Below are 24,086 nucleotides of genomic sequence, written 5' to 3'. Positions count from 1 at the left end.
TATACACCTTTAATCCCAGTACCAACCACAGAGAACTAGAGGTCTGTACAGACAGGCAGTGCCAAGGAAGTGAGGTAGCTGGGCTAAGAGCCAATGAGAGGGCAGAAAAGCAAAGCATATAAAGGCATGGGTAGACAGGAAGTAGCTCGCATTTGGAAGCTATAGAGCTGGTGAAGTAAGGTTGGCTGGTGGCTCTCCCTAGTTCCCTGATCTCTAAGGCTTTTACCACTGTATTTGGTTCTGTGTTTTTTATTTAATAAGACCATTTAGAAATTTGTCTATATATGGGAGAGGTATATATGCACATGTCAGTATATATGCCTGTGTGTACACCTATGGAAGCCAGAGGAAGATGTTGGGAGTCTTCTTCTCCTGCTTTATGCCATACTACCTTGACAGGGTCTTTCAATAAACCAGAAGATTGATGTTGCAGCTTGGCTAGCTAGCCAGCTAGTTACCTGGCTCTGACTGTCTCTACCCCACAGTGCTGGGGTTACAGGCATATGCAGCCATGCCTGTAGTCATACAGCTTTTAGATGGGTGCATGAAATCTAAACTCTGTTTCATGCATGTACAAGTTCTGTTGCTCAGTGAGCTACCTCCTCAGCCCCTTATTTATATTCTTTCTTAAAATATGTATTTATTTTTATTTTATATATATATATGAATATATATATATATGAACATTTGCATGCCTAGTGCTTAAAGATGTCAGAAGAAGGTGTCAGAAACCCTGGAATAAGAGTTACAGACAATTGTCAGCTGCCATAAGGGTGCTGAGAATTGACCCTGGCTTTTCTGCAAAAGCAACAAATGCTCTTAACCTCTGAGCCATCTCTCCAGTCTCCTTATTTATATTCTTAACAATCGATATTACGAATGTAATATTGCAAAAAGAAAGAAGGAAATGCAACAATATGTGAGTTTTCAAAATCCGTTGACTGTGTGTCCATTGACATGATAGTGCCTCTTTACAAAAAGATAATTCAAGTCACCTTCTACTGAATTGTTTTGCAAATTTCCTCATTATTGGAGTTCTGTACTTCCAGTTAGAACAGAAATTTCACCACCATCCCCAGAAAAAAAATTGCTCATTACTAAAGAATTGATTAAGACACTGATTTAATAGAAGTCAGACATTAAGGAGGATATTTTGTCATGCCAGGAAACAAAAGACACAGTCTAAAACATTTGGGGTCATATCAAAATTCCCTAAAGGAAGAATCACAAGTTAGCTCAGATGAAATAATGTGAACTTCAGAAAGAATTATAATAAATTTAAACATATCAAATGCATTTTTTAAAATCCTGTGGGGGAAAGTGCTTTGATAGCCCTGGAGGTTTCCAGGGCACAACTTGGAAGAATTAATAATAGGAAAAACAGGCCTTCATGCAGCTTTTCCTGTATAGACTAATCAAGCTAATCAAGTGATTAAAAAAGGGGAAAAAAACCTTTTTATAGAAATATTCTAACTAATCAATGCAGAATGCTAGAATTTGAAAATCACCATTTGCGAAGCTTAGCAGAATCTCATATCTAGCAATGTTATCAATGCTCACTAAAAACAACTGTCAGTGATTTTTCCATAGCAACTATCCATTTGTTCCTCTACATAAGTTTGAAAACCAGTGATACCTTGAGCTGGGGTACAGTTCAGTTGGTTATGTGCTTGCTGAGCAAGCATGAGGACCTGAGTTTACATCCCCAGAACTCACACAACAGCCAAGCATGGAGATACATACCTATAATCCCAAAGCTAGGGTGGGTAAAAACAAAAAGGTACCAGGGGCACACTGGCCAGCCACTCTAGCCAAATTGGTGAGCTCCAAGTTCAATGAAACACCAAGTTTAAAAAAATAAGGTGGTAAACTATTGAGGAAAGTATTCAATATTGACCTCTGACCTCCATATGCAGAGACACAATAAACAAAGAAAGAAAGAAACAAATAAATAAATGTGATGTCTTTATCTCCTAGAGACCTTGTTTAAAACAGTAACACTCAAAGAAAAAGAGCCTATCAATTTGACAGTCGGGGGAGACCCGAAAGGGATTAGAGGGAGATGCTGGAAGGAGGAAAGGGAAGGAAGAAAGTGATGGAATTATATTTTAGTTAAATGTATAAAACAGATCCCTCCAGGTGATCCTAATGACATAGTCAAGAAAGAGCATCACCATAAGAGGAGCAGGACTGATAAGAAAATTAAAATGAAAGGATAAGGCTGACAGTCTCCAAACCTATGGATTGTCCTTGAGATAGACATTCAGACAACATGGCATCATGTGCTTCTTGAAGGAAGCATCCAGTGCTGTCCATCAAGTCTTCCTGTCAAAAGAAATTGAACTTCAATCTAATCAAAGCTCAACATTTACCTCCAATTTACAGAAAATCCAAAGCACAGAATATTCCAGAAGAAACCAAGATTGTTAAAAATTCTGCTAAGAAATCTAATTTCTTTAGTAAGTAAATTAAATTCATTTGTAAGGGTGAGGATAGACAGTGCTCTTAACATTTTTAAAGTTTTAAAAGATGTGCCTATTAGTTACATTATGTGTACACTGGATACTGATTTGTACCAATTGCTTAAAAACTAGTCAAATATTTTTATAATAATCACAGAAAATCACAAACAGACAAATCACTAATTAATGAGGAATTAATAGTGGTAGTACTACTGCTATTGCATATAATAATGGAATTGTGGTTAGTTTTCCAAACCTCTGTATCTATTGGAAATACAGTCAAATATTTTGGATTATTGAAATACAGTGAAAATGATGTCTGTATCACCATGGATAGAATTAGTGTTAAAATTTATAAACATAAACATAGATGAGGGTAGGGTCTAGTTGAAGTTAGAGTAGCAAAATATTACTAACTGTTGAGTCTCAGTGATAAGGACATATGAGTTTTCTATGAATATTTTTGTGTAGTATTTAAATGTTCATTAAAACAGCATGTTTATAAAGGACGAAAAACATATAAACATTTCTCTTTTCCTTGAATTTCCATTTTGGCACTGGAATGATAGATTAGAGAGTCAAGGAAGGTACTAAATAGAGGGTAACTGAGTAACAGCAAAGCATTGCTCAATGTCTCACAAATTCTCACAGGAAAAGGCAGAAAATACAGATGATAGCTCTAGGGGTTAGGCTGAAGCATTAACAGCTGAACTGAAAATCTATTAGTTAAAGTACTGAATAGCTCCTAACATAAAACCTACCCCAGAGTATTTCACCAAGATTTTTTTTTTCAGTACTGGTGATGGAACCCATGGTCTCATACATGCTAGGCGAGCATTCTATCACTAAGCTATATTATTAGCCCTTATTTACTTTGAGACAGAGTCTTAACTATATATCCCAGGGTGGAATTTAACTTGCCATACTCCTAAGCAGCTATGATTACACACATAAGCCAGTAGGCCTGGCCTCAAGCAGATTTTTTTCAGTAGATGAACCTAGAAGGGAATACCTAAAGCATGAGCAAATGGGTTGATTCCAATTACATTTTGTGATCATATCCATTGTAACCCAGAAAACCAATATAACCAAAAATGTATATTTAGCAAATTATCAACAATATAGAAATAGAACTTGTAGTTGATACACTGAGTGATAAACTTGCGATTTTTAAAGACCATATTCTAAAGAACTAATTCTGGGAACTGGGAATGGTTGTACATGCCTGGGATCCCAGCATTTTGAAGAAAAAAGGATCAAAAATTCAAGGGCAGCCTTGGCTACATAGCAAGTTGAAGTCCAGCCTTCTCTACAAACCAGAAAAAGAAAATTAATTCTAAGATTAAAGTAATGTAAAACATGTTTTTATCACAAAATGGTAGATACTCAACTATAATCTACTTCAGAGACATTTTAACTCACATATACAAATATTAACAGAATACAGACTTCTATATGATACTCTTTGGTAAAGATTACATCATACTAGGAAAAATACAATATAAATGTTAGGAGAAAAATAAATTAAATATACATATACAACCTTATTCAAAAATGTCTTTTAAAGTCTACATATAGAGGAGAAATCAAAGAAATATATCAAGAAATTAGCAATGGTTAGTTATGCTTTGGTAATGACAAAGCAATGATTTTTCTTTATTGTTCTGTACTTCACTTCCGGCATTTTCTTTAATAAAAATAAATTTTCATAAAAATATAATAAATATGAAGAGCTAGGAATTATTTTAAAAGCTAGAGCTATGAACAAAACAACGAAATAGATTTTATTAAAAATAAAATGTGAAATTCTGTGAGAAGAGATTTTTTTTTTAATTCCAAGAAGCAACAGAGCTTAACAACAGTTCCTGTGAGATTATTTTTTTAAAGACCAAGAAATTAACTGACTGTAAATTTGCTATAAGCCAACATTGACATGCATGGCTGAAAGAAAAAGATAGCCATAATATCAACTTCAGCTTCCTTAATATAATTTGTATGCAAAACAAAGGCGGCAATAATATCCCCATTGTGCTGGATGAGTTGGACTCTATATAGAATTATTGTGCTCAGCCTTGAACTTGAGCTTAAAAAAAAAGTGTTGAAAACTGGAGCATAGCCAGCAGCACAAGGCATCAAAAACACAATATGGAGCACTGGTCTGCACACTCTGGCTACATTAGAATCACCTGGAGGGATAGCTGCACTATAGAGTCCTGCATCCCTTCTCAGAGTTTCATTCCACGGATTTGATGGAGGCTATGAATCTGCATTTCTAGCTAGTGTCTAGATAATACCAGTGTTGCTAGTCTGAAGACCATGCTTAGAGATACACTTCCATTAGGATAAAGGGGGACTGTAAAATCAAACTTCCAAGAATGGAGGCCCAACTTTTCCAACAACCAGCCCAGTGACCACGGACAAGCATGCTTAATCTGTATAAAGAAATAATTGCACCTTCCTTGTGGTGGTAGTATGATACCAATGTGGTATTTATAAAACATTTTGAACCTACAGGTTGACATATAATAATGCTGCCAATTTTATGTGTTTTATCTACAATATTTGTTTTATCTACATAACAAAATATTGCTGAATCATTATAAATTAGGAGGGCTTCTGTGTAGAAAACATCATCTTCATAGTTCCTAAACACTGATGTGGAATCAAGGGACAAAGGGGCCAACAAGGAGCCTTCAGATCTCTATCTAGAACATTCAGCAGACAGAGCATCATAGGATAGGTGGCCTGGGTGGGTTTTGAGTGTCCCAATCCACTGAGGTACTTAACTGTGAGAGGTGGTAGAAAGAGGGTGTAAACAACTCCATAAACTTCATTCAGTTCTATTAACTCAGCTGTGGTGGAAGGAAATTGCCACTTGTGATCACCCAGAGTCCTATCAGCATTGGCATCATCTGAGGCTTCATCAGAAATGCTGATTCCCAGCATCACCTTCACCCATTGAACCAGATTCTCTGGGGGTAGGGCTGCATCTTGTTCCAGTGAGCACTCCTGGTGGTGCTGATGCACACTCAAGTACAAGAGGTTAAATGACTAAGGTTTGTGCAACCTCTGATACAATATTGTTATCTGTGATATTCAGTTGAGAACCACACAATTACATCTCTCTCTCTCTCAGTTCTCCCTCCCTCCTTCCCCCTCCTCTCATAATGTTTTAAGTAAATTTATGATTCTTTTTTGTTTGTTGGCCTACATTCATAGCTACCCTTGACCATGGGTTGGCCATGCCTGAAAGCACCCCCAAACAGCATTCCCATAAGGCTCTGGATTATAATCACTCCCATAAGCTATCATAAAGAATATATCAAACTCCTACTTACACTGCATATATAGATACATATCTAAATACATATGCATACATACATTTAACACTAAGATACTAGTGGAGGGAGCTTGAGAGATGACTGACACTTGCTGCTCTTGCAGAAGACCTGGGTTCAGTTTCCAACATCCACATAGCAGCTTACAAGCATCAAAACATCAGTTCCAGGGGATGTGATGCCCTCTTCTGACCTTTGAGGGCACTAAGCAAGCAAATGATACACATGCATTCATATATGCAAACATTCATACACATAAAATTAAAATTGTTTCCTTTGGGCTTTCATAGTTTTGTTTGTTGAGAGAGAGAAAATATGAAGTTGGGTAGATATGGAGGTAAACAGCATTTGGGAGGAATTGGAGGAAGGGAAAGAATATGATCAAATATATTGCATGAAAAATGTAATAAAAATAAATAAACCTTTAAAACACAAATAATAGATTTGTTTAAAATCATAAAACCTAAAACCCAGAGTAAAGCAACTATCTCATTTAGAATAACAAGTTCTTCAATAACTAACCTCTGAGGTAGTTATTGTTTACAGACGTGAAAACTGAGGAGAGAATAGGAGAGATTAAACCATCTCTAAAAAGTCATGTAGCTCACAGGGGTCAAAATTGGCTTAGAATACAGTCAGCGTTCCATACACCTAACCTCCATACTGTCCTTCCTGTGGATATCAGTGAGGCAAAGAGATATAAGGAAGACAAACACTGCCTTGGCCTGCATGTCTGTGAGACGGTGACTGGAAGATACATGGACAGGGCTGGAGAGAACATGGTTGCAAACTTATCATGGTGCGTACTAGAAGCCAGAGAAGAGCAGGAAACCAGAACAAGGACATGGTTTGCATGCTCTTTGTCCCTGATGAGTACTGGGAGTAGATGCAGGAAGCAGGGTGACTGTATTCTTGAGCATTCTGCAAATACATTGGAACCCATAATAAGGAGGGGCATGAGATACTCTGGTAAAAAGCCTTTCCTCTCCTCTCCAAACCTATCCAAAGGAAACCATGTGGTGCAGCCGGAGTGAAGTCACCAGGGTGGAGGAGCTACTGGGGGCATTTGTTCCAAGTAACAAGTGGTGAGGAGCTCAGAAGAAGCCTCGCCCGAGGGCTAACAAGGTCATGAGCACTAATTGGGTCTGGGGATACACAGAGGAAGGGGGGGGCAGGATGAGCACCCTGAGGTGCAGCCTGTCTCAGTTCCCTTAAAGCTTCCCCTCCTAGGCTCCCAGGGCCACTTTACAACTCTCCATATTAAACAGCCTTCCTCTACTAGTACAACATCTGTAACACCACTGTGTCATCCTAGGTATATGAAGGAATCTGTGAAAGAGGGCCTATAGCTGATCACCCCCTTCCCAAATCTGCAGGCCCCAGCCCAGTACTTGGCACGTTCAAAATGTGCTGCAAATGCTTGTGGGATTGAATTTCCTGAAAGAATTCAGGCATCCAGAGTCAATGAAATGCACTATTACCTTAAAGGCAAGGAGGCATGAGAAGAGGACTTAACCCAGAGGCTGTGTCCTCCTTAGTGGTCTCCTAGCGGGTAGAGCCAGAGACTGGGATTAAAGCACACTGTGTTTGAAAGGGGGGCAGAGGATCAAAGAAACTCCAGGAGGGCTCTTCAGAAGTGACAGAGGAAAGGAAGGCAGGCAGCATAGGACATTTTTGCCAGGAAGCTCAAGTCCACTGGGAAAGCCCCCCAGGAACTTGTATAGAACCTGTGAGAGCCAGGAGGGAGCAGGGGCAGGTACTGGCTACCTTTCATCAATTGTTGGCTCAGGGCCAGTGAGGAGGGAGGGGATGGTGAGTCTCCTGAATGCTGTGCCACTCACAGTAGGCTCTGGTGGGACAAGAGAGCCCTTGGGCAGAATTCGGGGACCTGCAGTTAGATGTCAGATAGGTATGCAGTGAAGTAGTAAGGTCAAGGGGAGTGTTGCCCAAACTTTACAAGCATCAGAATCCCCTGAGCTCACCCCACCCCTAATCCTCTTAAGGTGGATATGTAAAAATGTGCCTGGTTAACAAGCTCCTAGGTGCCTCAGATCTGAAAGCACACCTCCAGAACCATGGGCTCAGAGGGGAGCAGCCAGGGTCCTAACAGGTCAGGACAGATTGCATGCTGTGCAAACTGCAATGTCTGGGATTGGCAGAGTTTAGTAACAAAGGCAAAGGGGTGAGGTACACTCTGCTTTGCTCTCTGCAATGGAAATCTTCCTACCTCACTCAAAGCCTGTGCGTGGGAGTCGCATGCTTGAGGAGTTGGGAACATACAGCCAACTTCTCTGCACCTGCTGTGGCCAAGCCCACCGCTGCTCTCTCACGCCACCCTCAGGACACTGCCTCCCCACGTGTTCTGTGCTGGTATTTTTTTCCTTTGGGCATGGTCTGACAAGCTTAGACCCCAGATTCAAAGAGTACAAGGAAACAGTTCAGAGGTGATGCAGCACTGAGCTCCATAATTAATTCAGCTGGGGAACAAGCCTGAGCCGCTCTCAGGAAGCTGCTCCTGACTCAGAACTGGCCAGGGAGGCCAAAGGCAGCCCGAATCCCTTCCAGCCTAGCCTCAGAACCATTACAGTGACCTTCAGGGACTCCTCTTCAGCTCTGAACAAGGTAAATCCTGCAGAAGACACCCAAATCATTCAATTATCACCGCATGCCTATTCAGAGGCTGTATTAACCTGAAAAACAGCAGGCCTCCTTGTCCTCTGCTGAAAAAGAAAAAGAGGCTATGAATTTGAAAGAGATTGGGAGGATTTGGGGGGAGGAAAGGGGAGGAGAAAATGATGCAATTATATTATAATCTCAAAGAAATAAAAGAAAAATTTTAAAGAGCACATGCTTGCAGGGAACACAGAAACCTAAATAAAAATTGGTGCTTATTTCCCAATATTAAATTTCCACTTGAAATCAACACAGCAAGTTTCAAAAGACAAAAGTACCTATGACCTCTCTCCAGAGAGGAGCAGAAAAAGGCAGGAGACAGAGATAACAAATTTACCCTTCAAGGAAGCAGAGGCATCCTCGTTTATCTTTTACAGCGATCACCCCTAGCAAAGAGGACAAAGCCCACCCACACACTTCCATTTTGAGACAGGGTCTCTGCCACAAAAGCCAAGAGGTTAGGCCCTCAGACCCCTGCAAGCATCTGAGTTTCCCCACCACTCAGTTTGAGAGGCTGGTCACGAAGGAAAGCTGAGGTCAACACCTCTTAGGAGGTACTTTAATTAGCTGCAGTCCTGAGCTTCATGGTGAGACAAAGAAAAGCTTTAGGCCCCTCACAAATCAGAACATTTTTTTTCAGCTTTCCCAATGGGTAGCCAAGTGACTCAGCATCAGCCCAGTGTGGGCACTATTATTGATGAGAAATCTTCCGCCTGGGTGATATACTGCATACAACACATGCCCAAAGAACAGTGCCAAGTCATACCAGGAAGAAAAGGCGAATTATTCACCTCCACTTTAGATGCAGGCAAATCCTCTCTTAATGCAGGGGCTACTCCATATCAGAAAGACAAAGCCCAGAGATGGGCAGAGATTTATATCTAAGACTCAAGGAATTGTTAGGCAGAGTCTCTTCTTTCTTGTTGACTATTAAAAAGGCAATCAAGTTGAGGAAAGCAGAAGGAAAGGGGGGGGGGGAGGTGGAGAGAAAAATATATTATTTCAAAAACAGCCCCAGAGTGAAAAGCAGCACAAAAGCCTGCAGCTTCTACCTTCTTAGTTAGTACTATGAGCTCCACCTAGAGGTCATTTCTAGAATCGCAAGTTAATTCAAGTTTCGGAAAGAAAAATGTACATTTTCTCCGGTTCAGGGCTAGTACTGACTGGGAAAACTGCTGGATATCCTTGAACAACACCCCGTTTCTTGTCTTGCATTACTGGAACTTCTCTGAACCTTGAGATGCAAGAACTCCTCGGGGAACCTAATGAGATCCAGAAGGACAATTGCCTTTGATATCTGTTTCCGTCAGGCTGCTACTGGAGTTCCTGGCAGATTGAACTCAGCTCAAAGAAAGCAGAGTGTTCAAAGAATACTTATAGAAGGGGGAAAGTGACAGTTCTGGTTGAAATAAAATGAAAGACGGCAAGAAACCCGGAGGGCCAACAGGAACATGTCTAATATTAGAAGGACTGAGAATAGTTTCCTTCAAGAAGAACTCACGGACCACTTGCTTAGAAGACCCAGCTACAAGGCAGTCTTTCCCTAACTGAACACCAACAAGTACTGTAAAGTGATCTTAATTTCTATTTCTGAAAAGCTGACTATAAGCTCACAAATATTCATAACTCGCTCATTCATATGGTTTCTCACTCTCACTCTTGCCCTCCGCCTCCCTCCTTTCTTCCCTCACTCCCTACTTCCATCTCTCTCCCTCTCTCTTCACACCAGTCCATTGTGTGAAAATTGATATTTTAGGACGCCATGCTACAACAAAGGGCACCTAATACACTGATCATTCAACTGCCCAGTACAAGATACATCCTGCCCCACACATCATAAGCTAGCTCTGCAAATAAACCAAGCCTTCAAGAAACAACACTGTGTTGATGCCAAAAGTTTCACCTACCATATGGAGAGTGTCCCCCCCCCCCCCACATACACACACAGCCTGTGTGTTCCTGCCTCCTTCAGCCTGTGCCGTACATGACCTAAAACAGCTTTGACAGATCTTGGAGGGAGGGAAAAAAAAGCAAAATTACCCTTTATGTTCTTCCATTTCAACAAGGGGACTTGGTATTTACAGCATTCCTACAATGAGAATCTCCTTGTTTCTTGACCATAAGGCAAAAATGCTGGTGCTAATGATGACTCAAAGCAGTGGACCTAATGATAATAGTCAGAGGTGGGTGGCTAAAATCACAAATGCACAGACCTCCAACTTAATACACTAAAGCAGGCATTGCTAATGAGGTGCCCAGCACAATTTTGCATGTCTGTGTCCCATTGACAACTGCTCTCATCAGGAAAGTTTCTAACCTCCCTCTAAAAAGAAGAACTGTTCCCAATTTCAGAGCCTCTCAGCTACAGAGTGGCATCTGTAGGGAGTCCAGCAAGTGTACACCTTGGCCCTGACAATTTGAGTTCCAGCTCCAGAATATCTCCAATTCAAGATGGACCCCTTTATTATTTGTAGACAAAATAGCTTGTTCAGAATTTCCCTGTTTATTCCTTTATCTTGTTGCACAGCATCAGAGAATTTTACCAAGCTTCACAAGTACCCACTTGTGACAGGAACTATTTTTTTTCTATTACTCCACAATGGTCTATCACTCATATACAGCTGATATGCATGGTCTTTGGGCCATTTGTGGAACATAATGGGCTAGGAGGTACATGTGCTTTACTACAGGAAAAGACTTGCCTCAGGACATTTGCACACATCATGCACAAATGGAGAAGACACATGGACAATATGGGGTTTTCTTCTTTGCAACTTGAGGGCCCTTCTGCCAGCTGCTTCCCATGGCTCCCCACTGCTCTACATTCTGCCATATCCGATGATGGTTTATAGCAAAATTCGCTAGGCAGTAAGCCATGTGGCTCTTACAGACAGCAATTAAGAGTGAAGGAAAGGCTGAATTACACGGCATTTGAAAATGCAGTTAGAGAAAGAACAAGTCAGATCTTATTTTCTGTTACCTCCTGGTGATGAAATCTATGTGTTCATCCAAAAGCACATACCTACCTCTGGGGTCATTTGCAGCCAACAGCTCAGTCAATACAAAAATCAACTGCACAGTCAATGTCAAGCATGAAAATCCATTAAACAGAAAGTCAGGGGGTTTTTTTTCTTCCATCAAAGGAAATCCTTACCTTTTCTTGAGCTTTTCTTTTTGTCCCTGCATCCATCCATTCGTTTTCTTTCTCCAGCATGTCAATAAAGGCCCAGCGAACACCCTCAATCAATTCTTCCATCTACAAAAAAAAAAAAAAAAAAAAAAAAAAAAAAAAAGCAGCGTCAAAGCCAGAAACTTCAGACAAGGTTCCCTTGACCTAAATCAGGTTGCAAGAAAACTACTTCAAGGTTCAAAATCGGGACAGGGGGAGGGGTTTTTCAGTTTGATTCCATGCTCTGACATTTTTCAGGGAGAAGCATCTGTGAACAGATTTTACAGGGAGGTGGTGGAAAACCCACCAGAAGCTATCACTAGCCAATCACTTACCCCTTTGTAGCTACAAAAGAGGTCTGTCCTCATCAAGGTAACAATCAACTTCAATAATTTAATAAGAGTTGGGGAATGTAGCTCAGTGGCAAAATGCATGCCTAACAAGTGCAAAGCCCTGGGTTCTATCCCCAATACCACACACACACACAGCACTCACATGCACACACATGTGTACACACACACAGTTTTATCAGAACCTGAGAGTGTCAAGCAAAACCACAGGCTGTGTATGGCATTACCAAGAAAACAAGCAACAATTGAAAGAGGTAGTGTTAAAAAAGAATCATACAGGGAGATAGAGCACTCAAAAGGACATTATGCCAACATAAATCAGATTTACGTTAAGACCCCAAATCTCCCTAAATTCAGCGCCAGTAGTGAAACCAAATGCCTAGTCAATGTCTATTACCTTTCTACTTCTCCCTTTCCTTCCTTGCAGGCCAGCAAAGTCTTATTTCAGATCTACAATGATGGGGACAAAGCAGCATCTATAGAAAGGAGGTTTTCTAAAAGGCCTTTTCCTAAGCATTTAAAGAATGAGATCACATCCATGTTGAGGACACTTTTGCTTTGATGACAGCCTCTGCTGGTCCATAGCAGGTGTGAGAAAACTGGGGGAAGAGAGTCACTGACACAGGGGTGCAAGGAGACCCCACCATGTATGTATGCCTCATAATCCCATTCGCCTGCAGAAATGCCTTGGCTTCCTTAACGGGATAGTCAATAAAGAACAAACCCTGTAGTCTGATCCCAGGATTGTATTAATTGTTGAGATTATGGACCTCTAAATCAATTGTTAATGTTCTTTCTAAACATCCCCTTTGTTCTATAAGGAATTGTCGGCATAAAACTCACTCAAAATAATGTCTCTCTGTTTAATAAGTTTTCAGCTATGTTTTCAGTTCAATAACAGTTGTAAGGGAACCAGAGCTGTAAATCAATGGGCTGGGTTCCATCATATGTAAATAAGAACAAACAGCAGATGGGGAAGGGGGGCTCCACAGCTACTTCTTCCCAACTTAGTGAAAACACAAAAAGAAAGAGAGAGCTCAAGTCAGGATCCAGGTGTGACAAGAACATGAGATGACAGGGAGGACAAAGTCTCTTTAACATCATTAAGTCTGAGTTCTCAACTTGGTGAGCATATTGGAATCTTGGGGGGAGCTTTAAAAGTCCTGACAAAAAGTGATTTTAAAAAAAGAAAAGAAAAGAAAGAAAGAAAGAAACTTGGAGCCCACACATCAGGACACTGGTGTCATTGGTCATAAGGTTCAGCCTCGGCAAGTGGGAGTTTTGAAAGTTCTCCAGGTGAGTCCTATGTACAGAAAGGGTTGAACTCCATGAGCATTTCAGGAAGCCACTTATTTATATGAACAAGGAAATTAGAAGTCAACAGTCTACATAAATTCATATAGCTAGTGAAGACCAGAGCCAGGCCTGGACCACAGAGTCTAAATGACAACTGTGAGTTCAGAGTTTCTAAAAGCCTCAGATGTTTTCCCCCATGAATCAGAGGAACATGCCAAGGAAGTAGCAGTTAACTAACAGTCAGATGCAGAAGTAACCATTCCTAACAGGAGGCCAGACAGGAGGGGTACAGAAACGACATGGAGCCTCTCAGAGACTACATCTTTTGCTTATGCAGTACTTAGCACCCTTAAAATTTGATAAGCTCATCAAGTTAGCACATCACCTGCATGCAGAAAGAGCAAAGCTGTCTTCCCAAATCAGAGGGAGAGACCAGAGATGGAAAGAAGTGAGTAAAGTTGACATATGTAGTGATCAAAGAAATGGAACCAGATGATTAATAGCATGTGGAGAGGAGAAAATCAGGGAGATGGGTAATTCCCAGGCTATAGGCAGGCACAATTCAGTGGATACTGCTGGCATTCTGTAAGATGAAAATATGGGAGAAAAAGAGAGCTGGACCATGGTGTGATGAGGAGAGCATGGACATCGAGACAGCCAATCTGTAAAACCCAGTAAAGGAGCTATGAAGAAAAGAAAGGAAAGAGGTGGAGATAGGGATAACCAAGTGGTCTGAGGCTTGGGACTGTGCAATATTTGCTGATGATGATTTTGTTGACATTGCTGCTGCTTGGTGTGTGAGCAATCTGTGTTCTAATACCAGTGGACACACTGGGAAGGAAAAGACGGAAACTATGGCAAAGGCCATAAAAGGTCTCTGAAAGGACAGAGGGGGACATGAGATCCAAAGACTGTATGGAAAGATTCATCTTAGACATGAGGCAGGATTACAAGAGGAAGAAAGGCAGAAACGTCATAAGAATATCAAGATTAGAGGGCATATAATCACATATTTTCTCTGTGAAATTGGATTGAGATGTACAAAAAGAGTTTCTCTTAAAAGAATAGTCTGCTCCTTCATACATGGCCATACAATACACATCCTGGCATCATAAGCACACTGTGAGGAAAAGGGCCTTTGTGTATCAAGCAGAAGAGAAGAATAAAAGGTTTCCTCCCAGTACTCTGGCCGGCATGTAGCATCAATAGGAAGTAGCTAACAAGTAAGCAAAAAGCTGACCATCCCTAAGGAAATATTTGTTTTGAGTAAGATGCAGGAAAACTAATATTTCATTATATTTTAATCAATCAAATGAAACAAAATAAACCACTGCCCAAGTCAAAAAGATCTTCGGCAGTTAGTTTTTGTTGTTTATTTGTTTGTTTTAGATTCCTACAATGAGTCTTGGGGCCATTTTAGCCCTATTGTCTTCAGTGGCATTTTAATAAAGTATACACTTTTTATTAAAACCAAGCTAGGCGGCTTGGTTTCAAAGGAGCTGCTGTGTCCATTTCTGGGCATTATAATAGCTATCAAATGCATCAAAGGCTTAAGAATAGAATTTTCTATAGGTTTTCAAAGCTCTTTGTCTGTAACCTGCTGATTGGCATTCCGAGTGGAAATACACTGAGGCAAACTGATTTCAGCTTATTGTCTGAATGAAGAATGACAAATAGTTTACTCATATGTAGAATTCCATCTCCCCCTCCCACCTCTGTCTTCCGTAAATCAATACTTTGATAACTCACTCTCTTTGTGCCTTTCTTCTATGTCAAAATGTAAGTAAATCACTTCACTTCTTGCCACACTTGGTCTTTCTTTGCCCTTGAGAGCAACTCCGTGTGTTTCTCTCTCTCTCTCTCTCTCTCTCTCTCTCTCTCTCTCTCTCTCTCTCTCTCTCTCTGTCTTTCTCCTCTCCTTTATGGATTTATTCTATAATATTTTCTGTGAAACGGTACTGAACTACCCTAACAGACTTGCAGAACAAGAGAAATATTCAAAGATGATTAATGTCATTGGTTGGCATGTCAATGCAAGTAAGATAATGATTTTAGCATACTGAAACCAGGAAGATAAATCATAGAACGCTTTTGATTTTTATCTTTGGACTAGTCTACAGAGTCACACAATAACATTGCCTTCAGTCAAATTGTCCTCTCCGAGACAGCAAAAGCCTGACATAATTTTTAAGTAAGTAGGAAAGAGAAATAATATTTGTTCACCAAACCTTGACCTAATGCCCCAAGAGCCATCATATAGCATTAATGGAAATCACTTAAAGATGGAGTCAGCAGGTTAAGTTATCCACACAAAATGTTTATTTAGAGTCAAAGACCAAAATGTAACATACAAGAAGTAACTAAAATATTACTGTGATAAAATCTGTCACATTTGGGTCAAGGGCCTTCCAGGTAAAGCAACATTTTGGGAATCATCTGTTTCAGATTTTCTGAATCAACACTGAAAGTACAGTTCATTTGGTTGGTCTATGGCAGTGGTCAGTTCTCTTCCTCAACCATGTCTGTTTCCAAGTTACCTCTTCTGATCATTCTTTCAACCCCATAATTTGGGTCATAATATCTTATATTGGACCACAGAAAATTGCACATATATCTATATCCATGTTATTCTTCTATCATGAGCTTTAAAAAAGGGACTTTCAATCATGTCCTTCCCACTCCCCTTTCTCTCTCTTCTGATATTTCCTCCCCACACACAGGCATGAGAAATTTTCCTTTCATAGGTAGTGACAGTGCATACTGATTCATTTAAGCATATGCCAACAGTGTTTTGTGGTCAGGGGATTCAGTTTACCCCATGAACTGTTATAGTTCCCTTCCAGTCTTTGCTTCTGGCTATAGAGAAATCCTACAAAACCAATTCAAATTCTTACTCACATCCATGAATCCCATCCCGATGTTTTAATCCCTTCTTGGAGTTCCTCTCAGGCTTAAAATCAGAACAATATGAGTATATATTATGTATGATTGTGACTGTTTCCTATTTATATTTCTTTAGTCTCCCTAACAAGATATAGGAATGTTGAAAACAAGAACCATGACTTAGATCAAATGAGACTATAGATATGTAAGAAAGCCAATAGGTATCCTGAAAAATTAAATTTTCTGTAACTTTCATGATTTTGTATATTGTATATGATTTTTACATGATGATTTCATATTTCATGTTCATAACTAATACTGACATTGAACAGATGCTCAGTAAAGACAAATTCATCACTTCATGCTTTTTAAACTCTCCACTGGAAGTTTTAACTAGAGAAACTAGGTAAGAACAAAAAATAGAAGGTATACAAACAGGAAAGGAAGAAATAAAAGCATCCCTGTTTATAGATTATATGATCCTATATGCAGAAAAACCTAAAACTCCATCAAATGACTCATAAAATTATAAATCCAGTAATGTTAGAAGATACAAAATAAATGCATAAAGCAACTAGCACATTATATCCCAAAAACATTGATGAGAAAGAAATTGTAAAAGCAAATCCATTCACAATAGCTAAGAATTAAAATATGTAGAACTAGATAGCACAGGAAGCAAAAGATCTCTACAGTGAGAAGTATAGAGCCATGATTAAGAAAAGGAGGGGACCCAAAGTTAGGAAGGACCTCCCATTTTCAAGAGAGGAATAATTAATATTATTAAAATGTCCATGTTACTCAAAATGATTTACAGATTCAAAGCAATTCCTGGGGAAATATCAATAAAAGTTTTTATGGAACTAGAAAAAGACATCCTGAAATTGCTACAGAAGCACAGAAGACCCTAAATAACCCAAACAATCTTGGACCAAAAAAACAAAGCTGAAGGCATCACAATATCTAGTTTTGAGACATACTACAAGGCATAAGCAAAACAGCATGGTATTGGCATGAGAACAGACACCCAAGCCAGAACAGAACAGGGATGCCAGAAATAAACCCATGCATCTACAGCCAAATGATTCTCAACAAAAGGCCAAAAACATACATTTTCCTTGTCAATAAAATGATCTCAGGAAAACTAGATACTCATATGTATAATATTGAATTATATCTCTGTCTCTCACCTTGTACTAAAATGAACTGAGAAACTACTAGAAGGAAACAGAGAAAACCATCCCAAACATTGGTGTAGACCATGAAATGTTTTCAATATGATACCCAGAGGACAGGAAACAAAAGCAAAAATACAGGATTGGAATTCATCAAACTAGAAAGCTCTGCGCCACAAAGGGAACAAAACAAAGAACCAACCTAGTAAATAGAAGAAAATATCTGAACTCATCATCTGATGAAGTATTAATACCCTAACCATATAGAGTACAAAAAAAGAAATAGAAAAACAAACCCTAAGGAATCCAATTTTAAAATGGGCAAATGATCTGAATAGCTATGTCTCAAAAGAAGAAATACAAGTGGCCAAGCAGTATATGAAAGAAAAATGCAGTGTTATTAGCCATCGGAAAAGTGAGAATCATAGCCACAGTATCATCTCATCCTGGCTATGATGGCTATCATTTTTAATAACAAATGCTGGTGATGAAGTGGCATGCCACATATGGACATAAAAAATGTAAGACTGTAAGTCACCTTGAAAGTAGAAGAGTAATTATTAGAAACTAGAGTATGGAGGGAATAGAACATAAGAAGCTAGATTTGATTGGTGTGCCTTGTATATACATACTAAACCATCATAGTAAGTAGTTTTGTTAAAATGAAAAACATACTTCTAGCATATACTCAATAAGGAACTGAAAATGATCCAAATGTTTTTCATGTGTGCAAATCTATAATACTCATCTGGTATAAGAGAAAATATAAAGCTCTCTCATATATAGTATGTGATTTCCCAAATATAACCAAGAGACTTAATAATATGAGACTTTAAAAGAGGGAAAGCTACATGGCATCTCTTTTCATACAAAGTCAGTTTTTAAAACAGACCTATTCAAATTGAGTGATTCAAAACTGAATGCATCAGTGAATAACAAATCCACCTTTATATTAATGGGAAGGTCATAGCAAATATCTCTGGAATGGCTATAGCCTGCAACCAAATGCAAACTTCACCAAAAAACAGGTAATTTGGTGAGTTAGCCTAGTCTACTCTTAAATTGAGGGCATCAACACTACATTTGAAAAATGGATAAGAATGGTGTTATATATATATATATATATATATATATATATATATCATATACATATGTGTGTGTGCATGTATGTGTATGTATACACATACACACACACACACACACACACACACACATATATCCATACCATTGATGTAGAATAGAGTCAGATTCCTCTACTTCAAACCACTTGATTAATGAAAGGGAAGAACAGACATCATTATTAATGTTTGTAGTTAACTAACAAATGGGCTATATTCTCAGGAAAGGGCAATTGTCACTTTACTAGAAATACAGACATCAGACATTAAGTGAATTCATAAATATTACATATTCATTGATTCATTAGACTATAAATATTTATATAAATGAGTTTGAATTAGCTTCTGATAAAATATACTAATGGTACTGAAATAAGTAAAGGATGGATCTACAATGGAGGTGGAACAAATGGTTAAGTCAAAAAGAAAAAAGTCTAAGGACGGAAACTGCTGCGGTTTCTGGCAGCCGAGTGAGCCAATAAATCACATCAGATTGTCAGGATTAGCAAACTTGCATAGCCATTAAACATGTTGGCAAAAGAAAAAAAGAATATCCAATTATTTTGGCCCACGCTATGCTATAAAGCATGTTAGTCTGGTGGCATAAGAGTTTAGCATGTCCTTTCATCAAAGACTACACATCTGTAAGACTGGGCTAGGAACAGGAAGAATATCTTTTTCACCAAATATGAATATACAAGATGTTTCCTATTTTATAATTTATCATGTCCTGTTGGCCACTTTGCCACTTTCAGAGGGAATAAATCAGAAACCAGAATAATATCTACAAGTTAACCATGTCATCATAATGGCTCGGCTCTTGGCCTTAGCTGTGGTAACAACACCCTTTCCCCCAGCAAGTAACTGTGTTTGGCTATTCCCAATGTTCAGATCTGATTCAAGGTACAAATACTTTCTTGCAGTAAATGAATCTCCAGTAAATGAATCTCCAGTACCAGGCTTTTGCATTGTATATATCTGATCCAATTTTCTTGCCCAGATGGTGACCAATTAAATGTGGCAAAAGCATCACTGTCCATTGCTATCCCAAGACGTAGACAACAAATGTGAAAAATGGGACAGACATGTCATAATCATGGCAGCACATTCAAGGCCGAAGCCAAGAGCAGTGTCCACACTTATTTCAAAAGAATTCCCAATGAGCTATCTAAATTACTTCTTTTGCTGGATGTCATTTTACCAAAGATTGCATAAGTGAGTTGTCAACACTGGGGTCTGAGGATATTTACTGCAACAAGATTCAGCCCATAGAGAGTTGTGAAACCTGGATCTGTTATAAAAATGATATTTGGCTCCTTGAGTAGTTTCTTGAGATTCTCCTATGAGCCCAACTAATGTTAAATGGCAGGGCAGCTTCGGGGATGTGGCCAATCCAATAGCATTAAAAAGGTATGGAGAGATTCCTTTTTAAAGGAATTAAAAAGCATTCCAGGCATGGAGAGATGGCCCTGCAGTTAAGAGTGCTTGTTGCTCTTGCAGAGGATCACAGTTCAATTCCCAGTACCTATGTAGGGCAGCTAACAAACACTTGTAACTACAACTTTAAGGGATCTGACACCCTTTCCTGACCTCCACAGGCACCCACACGCATATGCATGTACTAAACCACAAACACACACATACACCTAAATAAAAATAAGTCTTTTTTTAAAGAAACAGAGCTTTATTCCAACTGAAAACTCCTACGCAAACATCCATTGAAGCCTAGCAATGACAAGATGAATGTACTACCTTCACTCTAAAATAGATTAGAAAGAGGAAATATGCATGCAGAAGGTGCCACAGCCTGTGTCAAAACCTTCATATTATAAACTCTACCTTTCCTGTTAATGTGAGCCATGGCCCCCAGAAGAGGTGTGAGCTAACATTTCCTGGCTACTTACTGTGTATCATGGATTGTGCTGAGCCACTATAAGGATTATCTCATTGAATCCTCACCCCAACCCAAAAAGGCAGGTACTAGTTTATCTTTTTCTGTGATAGTCTGAAATCACGGCTTTAGTCTTGCACCCATTCCTTTACCCACAGCCTATGCTATGTGGCTTTAGATCACTTTACTAAAAATCCCAGCTCTGTAATCTGGCCCTGCCTTGTGATCTTGGTCAACAGAATGTAGACATAGCATTTGTATTAGCTACTTGTCTGATTGCTGTGATAAAAAAAACCAGGAGGAAGGATTTATTTTGGCTTACACTTTGAGAGTATAGGCTATCATGGTGAAGAGGACATAGCAGCAGGAATATGGCAAAGCTGGTCACATTGCATCTACAGTCAGGAAACAGAGAATAGTGAATGTTCACTTTTTATGCAGCCAGGGATCCCAGCCCATGGAATGGTGCTGCCCATACTTAAGTTGGGTCTTTCCTCTTCAACTAAACCTGTCTGAAAATGCCCTCATAAATATTCTCAGAGGTGTGTTTCTATGGTGATTCTAAATCTAGTCAAGTTGACAATGAAGATTAAGTATCTCAATATTTATGCCAGTTCTGAGTCTGAGCCTCAGGAGACCCCACATGTTTCTGCTTGCTTACTTGCACCTCTGCCATCATCATGGGAGTATGTCCAGGCTAGCCAGATGATGGAAGTAAGACACATGGAACAGGGCCTAGTTGTCCTAGTCACTTCTGCCAAAACTAATTGTGACGGGCCAACCCCCAGACATTTGAGCGAGCACAGCCAAAAATCAGCAGATCTGTAGAGGGGACCACCACTGACTCCAGATGCATCAGCAGTAATTGCTTATTGCTGAATGCCAGTTTGGTTGTGAGTGACTGTTACACTGCATTCCTCTAGCAGCAGATTCTTGTGGAGAATTTATAAATATGAAAATGAGTTCCAAGAGGTTAACTAATTTTCCCAAATTGGTATAAGTAGACACTGGTTTTGAGATACCAATGCAACTTTGCAGAAATTTAGGTGTGATTTCTATGCAAGGTTATTCTAAAACTCAAATAATTTCATTTTTCCTAATTCAGACAGGTCTGTAGCAGAGTTTCTCTGGAAACTGACCCTGTAGATAGCTGGTATATTTACTAGATGCACTAAACAAGGATACCAGGAGTCAGTTTCTTTCTATGTATAACTTGTGTACAAAAGAACTTTTTTTCTGGATAATGATCTTCCTGAGAGCAACTCACATCAGTATCTGCATATATAGAGAACAAAGAACCACTAAGTATAAGGACAGTGCTGTGATGCATGACACTGACTTTCAGGTGACTTCTGCCATCAATGTTAGAGTTACGTCTCATTTACTCAACTACTGAGAGAAATGGTGAACAAGGGAATTGGAAAACTTAAAGAATATTAATGGCAGCACATCAATTCAATTATCTTGGCTCACTGATGAGGTGAGCTCCTAGAATATGGAGGTTTCAAGTTCAAACTCTACCTCTGCAATTGGACCCGTGTGGGTATTTAAGTCTTTAACACCAGCTGAAGCAGTATGAGGTAGGAGGAGAATTCCTTTCTTAGGATCAGAATTACACCAGAACTGCTCACATAGCAGCTCGGACAAATAGAAGACACTGTAGTCATCTGTAGGTCATCTATGGCTTTATTAAGACATAAAATTGGAGGTGAGGGAAACCTTACAGAGTACAAAGAGAAGTGAAAACTGTTCTAAGCAGTAAATAAAATTAACATTCTTCATCTAATAAAGTCTAAATTTGAAGTATAATAAAAGATTTACCCTACTTTAATTAGATTAACTTTCTGTGTATAGAATGCTTTTGTATCTAACGAGTCCAGTGACCTTAGTTTTCATCTGAGAGCTGATAAAAATTCTCCCTTTGACCAAACTTCAGGCAGTGTCCTCTGAGCCCTCTTTCAACTGAATCTCAACATTGCTCTTCTCCCTATCCCTACCCCCATCCTATGCTCACTGTCTTGCCAACTTTGAACAAAACTCCTGCTCAATAGACTTAGAAAGCTTTTTCAGTTTTCAGTGTCTTACCACTTTCAATATCAGATCAAATTCTTCATTTTCTATGCTTAATATCTGACTACCTTGGCCTACCTGTAGCAAGAATAAGTTTGCTTAAGCAAGAGTTTCCTGCTCGCCATGTTTCCTCCAGTAGTTTGCCATCCAATGGCTCTCTCATTCTGCTTATTGGCTAAAAATCTCTTGGTTTGTTTGCTGACACGTGGTAGAGTGTAAGTTCTTTTTCTTATTGCAAGAGAGTTGACAGCTATTGTGGTAGTCCTGAACAAAGTTTTTTTTTTTTTTTTGTGGGGCTGCACCAACTGAGTCAGCAGTTAAAGAGTGCTTACTGCTCTTGCAAATAACCCAGCTTTGGTTCTCAGCACCCACATGGTAGCTCATAACTGCCTGTGACTCCAATCCTAGAGGATCTAATACTCTCCCTTCTAGCCCCCACAGGCTCCTATACACAGAGACTCAAGCATGCTCACACCTATAAACATAAATAAAAAATAGTAATTTAAAAAAAGAAAAATGAAGGCCTTACTGGTCTAACAAGCATCAAAAACTGCTGTTTCTTTCCTTTAATGGGATCTATTGTATAATAAAAAAAACTCAGAAAATGTGAGGAGACAGCAAAAATACCTAGTGGTGGAGATGAGATACATAATACAGGTTATGTTGTTTGAGTACACAGTGTGTACAATGAAATAATGAAAGATAAGATTTTAAAAAACAAAAAAACAAACAACAACAACAAAACTCAGCTCAGCCGAAATGTACAGATAGGAATTCCAACTTCACTGAATTTTCTAGAAACTAGAGTTAAAGTAAAAAAAAAATCAACACAGTAAACATATTGTTCTTTAATATATATGTCCACATCTCTGCTTAGTAACTAGAGAATGGTAACATTAATTTAAAAACCTTTTTGAAAAGTACAGTCTTTGGTCACCACTCCAAATATCAGAGATCACTATTTAAAATTGTGTATGTAGAAAACATTGGAAATTGAGCTTGGACTGTAGACTGAGCCAAACACATGCCTAGAGTGTTATTTTACATCAAAGCACTGATGGCCCCCTTGTTCTTTGTTGTCTGCCTATTTCTTTGGAGAATCATATGGAACCCCAAAAGGGAATATGACTGGTTGGATATGAATTAAGTTTCACTGCCTTTTTCTTTAAAATGCTGAAATGCTAGAAACAAAACCTCTTCTGTTTCCCATCTCTGAAAAGCTAAGAAATAGAAAGTAAGTGCCTTTTGCTTTATCTATGCTCCTAACAAGTTTGAATTCATTACAGAAAAAGCCACTGTCAAGTCTCCAAGTTCCTCATTTCAGTCATAAAATTGGTGATGACCCAGGTGTTTTTCAGAGAGAAGCTGGGGAATGTGCTCTAGCCTGGTTCTTAAGAGGCCCCCAAAGCCCTGCGTGGCAAAGGTTGGCTCTCAAGATGGGGCTATCCAAACATGGTAGAGCCTTTGAGGTATGGGACCTAGTTGGAGATATTTAAATCATTGGGTCCCAGTAGCCTCCTCTTCCTCCATTTCACTCCCTGTCTATGAGGTAAGTATTGTGTTGTACCACATACATCTGCAATGATAGACTGTACTGTCACAGATCAAAAAGCAGTAGGGCCACCTGATCATACAGCGGAAGCATCACAGTCATGAGCAAG

At 39.3% G+C, this 24,086-nt stretch overlaps 1 protein-coding gene across 1 annotated transcript in view; it reads right to left on the bottom strand.

Moving 5' to 3' along the window:
• The window catches only part of Phex (phosphate regulating endopeptidase X-linked), a 207,148-nt gene that overhangs the window by 104,815 nt on the left and 78,247 nt on the right, over positions 1-24,086 (bottom strand). The window contains exon 13 of the mRNA XM_052730304.1: positions 11,628-11,729. Coding sequence (XP_052586264.1) covers positions 11,628-11,729 — 102 coding nt within the window. The remainder of the gene's footprint in view (positions 1-11,627; positions 11,730-24,086) is intronic.

This window comes from Peromyscus californicus, unplaced genomic scaffold, assembly GCF_007827085.1.
Source record: "Peromyscus californicus insignis strain IS unplaced genomic scaffold, ASM782708v3 Scaffold_10__1_contigs__length_136768540, whole genome shotgun sequence".
In the NCBI taxonomy this organism is placed as follows: domain Eukaryota; kingdom Metazoa; phylum Chordata; class Mammalia; order Rodentia; family Cricetidae; genus Peromyscus; species Peromyscus californicus.
This window is presented reverse-complemented; position numbering and strand designations above follow the sequence as displayed.